The sequence below is a fragment of the Prinia subflava genome, chromosome 6, assembly GCF_021018805.1.
Source record: "Prinia subflava isolate CZ2003 ecotype Zambia chromosome 6, Cam_Psub_1.2, whole genome shotgun sequence".
Taxonomy (NCBI): Eukaryota; Metazoa; Chordata; class Aves; order Passeriformes; family Cisticolidae; genus Prinia; species Prinia subflava.
The window spans coordinates 18,966,171-18,969,800 of NC_086252.1; the positions used below are offsets into that span (position 1 = coordinate 18,966,171).

General features: G+C 55.3%; 1 protein-coding gene across 1 annotated transcript; it reads right to left on the minus strand.

The window, feature by feature from the left end:
- Positions 1-200: 200 nt before the first annotated feature.
- DLX1 (distal-less homeobox 1) lies at positions 201-2,010 on the minus strand. Its single transcript, XM_063400521.1, has 3 exons — positions 1,682-2,010; positions 976-1,175; positions 201-625 (listed from the first exon to the last, which is right to left on the minus strand). The coding sequence occupies exons 1-3, from the start codon at positions 1,992-1,994 to the stop codon at positions 371-373; spliced, it is 768 nt and encodes a 255-aa protein (XP_063256591.1). The 5' UTR covers positions 1,995-2,010; the 3' UTR covers positions 201-370.
- Positions 2,011-3,630: the final 1,620 nt, after the last annotated feature.

Here is a 3,630-nt window from a genome sequence, read left to right on the forward strand (position 1 = left end):
AGCCGCGGCCGGCGCTCGCTCTGCTCCCAGGCTGTTGTGCCGTGCTAGGGCCGCTCCGTCAGCTGTCAGCGGTGGGAACCGGCCCGCATCACATCTGTGCTCTCCTGCACCGGGCCACCGTGCAGCGTCCTAATGGCTGGATGGGCAAGAGACCTCCTGTTTGTTTGTTTGCTTGGGTTTCTTTTGTGTTTGGTTGTGGGTTTTGTTTGTTTTTTTTTTAATTCTCTCTCTCTTCCCCCCTCTTTTCTTTTTTTCTTTCCTTTTATTTGACTTAGTTCGTTGTTTGGGTTTGGTTTTTTTTTTTCCCCGTAATATTTTTAATTCTTTTTGAGACCGATAGTGCTTGCGTTAGGGGAAAACGTACAGATAATCACATCAGCTGCGGCTGCTGCATAGCTTCTTGGTGGGCCGAAGGATACCACGACGTGTAGCTGGGGATGTAGGTGCCCGGGGTCCCCGACGAGGCCTTACCGGAGGCGGAGGTGGTATTCCACACTGGAGGCACTGGTGGTGAGCTGCCCGACAGAGCCCTGCCGTTGGTCAAGGCGCTGCTCTCCAGGGCGGCCCCTCCTTGCTTCATCAGCTTCTTGAATTTGGAGCGCTTGTTCTGAAACCAAATCTTCACCTGCGAAGGGGAACGGGGCAGGGCTCAGCATCCCTCGGTACGGTCCAGCACCCCTCATCCCTCCCAGGGCACGACGGACCCCCGCACCCGACGGCCCCCCAGCTTCTCTCGCTCATTCCCCCGCGACTGCTGCGTTGTTTTGTGACGCCAAGGCACCCAGCGGGACCCCTGGGCCCGCTCCCGCGGCTCTGCGGGGCCTTCCACAGCCCCGGAGCGCCCCGCGGCCCGGCGGGTGTCGCCCCGGGCAGCCCGCGGCCGTGACCCGTGTGCATGAAGCGTGTGGTCTCCCACGCCGGCGGTGGGGACACGGAGGGGACACGGGAGAGGGGCCGGCTCAGTCGGAGCTGTACCTGGGTCTGGGTGAGTCCCAGAGATGCTGCGAGTTCGGCTCTTTCGGGGAGAGCCAGGTACTGAGTCTGCTGGAACCTCCTGTTCAAAGCCTGTAGCTGCAAACTGGAGTAAATAGTCCTGGGTTTGCGGATTTTTTTCCCTTTCCCATTAAAGCGAACTTCCCCTCCTTCTACCACAGTGCTTTTCTCCGATTCGGCCCCTACAAACAACAAACGATGCAGAATAAATAATAATAATAGCAGCAATAGCAATAATAGCAGTAACAGTAATAGCAGCAGCAGCAGCAACAATAACAACAGCAACATCAACAATAACAATAATGAGAAGGAAGAAAAGTGAAGCTCGAGTAACGCTAACAAAGGCTCCGGGCGATTATGGCAGCCCAGGCTTCTTCCCAGAGAAAGTTTTGCTATTTTTACAGGCTGCAGTTTAGGTTTAATTACCCTTAATTGCATACATTGTTTATAGCGCTACGCAATAAATAATTACGAAGACTAATACGTGCACATCTGGGTTGGTTTCTTTTCCAGCCAAGCATTGTGTGCTCTGTGTATTGGTCTCCTGTGATCCTCAGGCTCTCTCGACTAATATTTTGTAATTTAATTTAAATTTTTCCCCCGGTAGATTTTTTTTTAACACAACACCCTCCCTCCCGCCTTGCCTTCCCTCCTCCCCTCCCCCCTCCCCAAAGCCAAGTGCACCTACCTGTCTCCTCTAACCGGGTCTGAGTCAGGCTGGAGCTGTTGGGGTAGGACTGCACTGAACTGATGTAGGGGTTGCTCGAGTGGCTGCTGACCGAGTTCACATAGGGGTAGCCCAGCGGTCGGGAGAAGGACGAAGCTGTGCTGTACGAGCTGTCAGGCTGAGAGTGGCCCGCGGAGTGTAAACAGTGCATGGAATAGTGTCCGTGGGACATGGGAGAAGGAGACATTTGCTGGCTGGGCGGCCCAAACTCCATAAAGACAGCCTTCCCTGAGACGGGGCTATTTAGACTCTCTGGCATGGTAGTCATGGTCATTTCTTGTCGCTTGGTCTGTGTGTGTGTTCTCTCTTCAGCTTGCCTTTTTGGGGTCTGTGGTGTTTCTCAGGACAGGAAAGAACCCAATTTAAGCGAAACAGGGTTTTTCACTTTCCATTCATAAGAAAATGGAGTTTGTCTCTTTGAAAAGTCTAAGCATGATGCTGTAGATCTACACAAACTCGCCTAAAAGCTTTGACTCAGCCAAGGCTATGAATATTCATGAGACGGCGGAGCTGATTGGTCCGCCGTCTTGCATAATCGCTTTGGATTGGTCCGAGGCGCTCGGGGCTCGCCCGGACCCCGGTGAGCGCGGAGAGCCGGGCTGGCAGCGCCGCGCCTGCCCGAGCGCCGGCCGCACGCCCGCCCGCTCCGGCCGGCCCCGCCGGGAGCCCGCTCCCATCGCGGGCCGCCCGCTCCCACCGGGCAGCGAGGGCGCCGATCCGGAGCTCGGCGGAAGGCACCGCAACCCCCTCCGCCCTTCTCCGCCCCTCGCCGCGAATGCGGCGCGGAGGGGACAGCAGCCGTGCTCCGCCGGCCCCGGCGGGCTGCGGGGGTTCTTGCGGCCGCCCGCCCCGCTCCGGCCCGCGGACAAAGCGAGCGGCCCCCGCCCGCCGGGCCCCGCGCACTCCGCGGGCGCGCAGGGGCTCTCGGCCCGGCCCGCGGGTCCCAGCGCCGCCCGCACCTCCAGAGCGCGCCGCCCGCCTGCTGCTGTCATTGTTTCAGCGGGAAAAAAGCGATCCAGCCAGGCAAAATCGCCCTGAAAGGGCCCAACGGCGCATTTGAGCTTAAAATGAAAACTTCCGCGTGCGTGAGCGGTAAATGAGGTGGGACTTAGGAGATCCTCCCCAGAAAGCCCACGATGAATCCCAAATTACTTTGCTAGATAATTAGAAAGTGTTGATAATTATTTCTTTCATAATTCTGCGGTGTGACTGTAACAGGAAAATGATCTTGTGAAAGTTCACACGTGCAGATGTATTAGTTACTGATTCATTTGATTAAATGCTAGTCTCAAGTGCTCTGATCCACAGCTGAAGGCGGCCCCATTAGCATAACACTGATGTTTAATTTTCATACGCATAATTAGCCATATATTTAACACTAATAGCAACATGCAGCCTTCCAGCATTAAACAGCCTGGGATTTGATCTGGCCTGGGCTGAACTTTCCTGGTTACACCTAGGCTGTCTAGGGTGCGCAGTTATCACGGCACTACATCTATGTAATCAAGCGCATTTTGGCAAAGGGAGAACACCAATAAAAGTGAACATTCAAAACAAATCGCAGCGTTGATGTCGTTAGAGGCATTAGCGCCGGCAGCGGGGCTGGGGCACCCCCGGCAGAGCCCGCACAGTGTTCAGGCTTTCAGGCTCCTTCGGGCAGCGACGGCCCTTGAAGCTGCCGGCCCCTGACTGTGCAAAGCTGGCACAACCGAGACCCTCTGCTCCTTTTTTTTTTTTTTTTCCCTCTCCTTTCATTAGTGGCTCTGTCGGTTTTAATTGCCCGTTCCCTAACACTCTTTTACCTCCCTTCCCTCCCCGCTCCTTTTATTTTTTTTTTCTTTCTTAATGTTCTGGGCTCTTTTGCTTTGCTCGCAATGCGCGAAGTTCGTTCTCACTAACTCTCCGAGGCT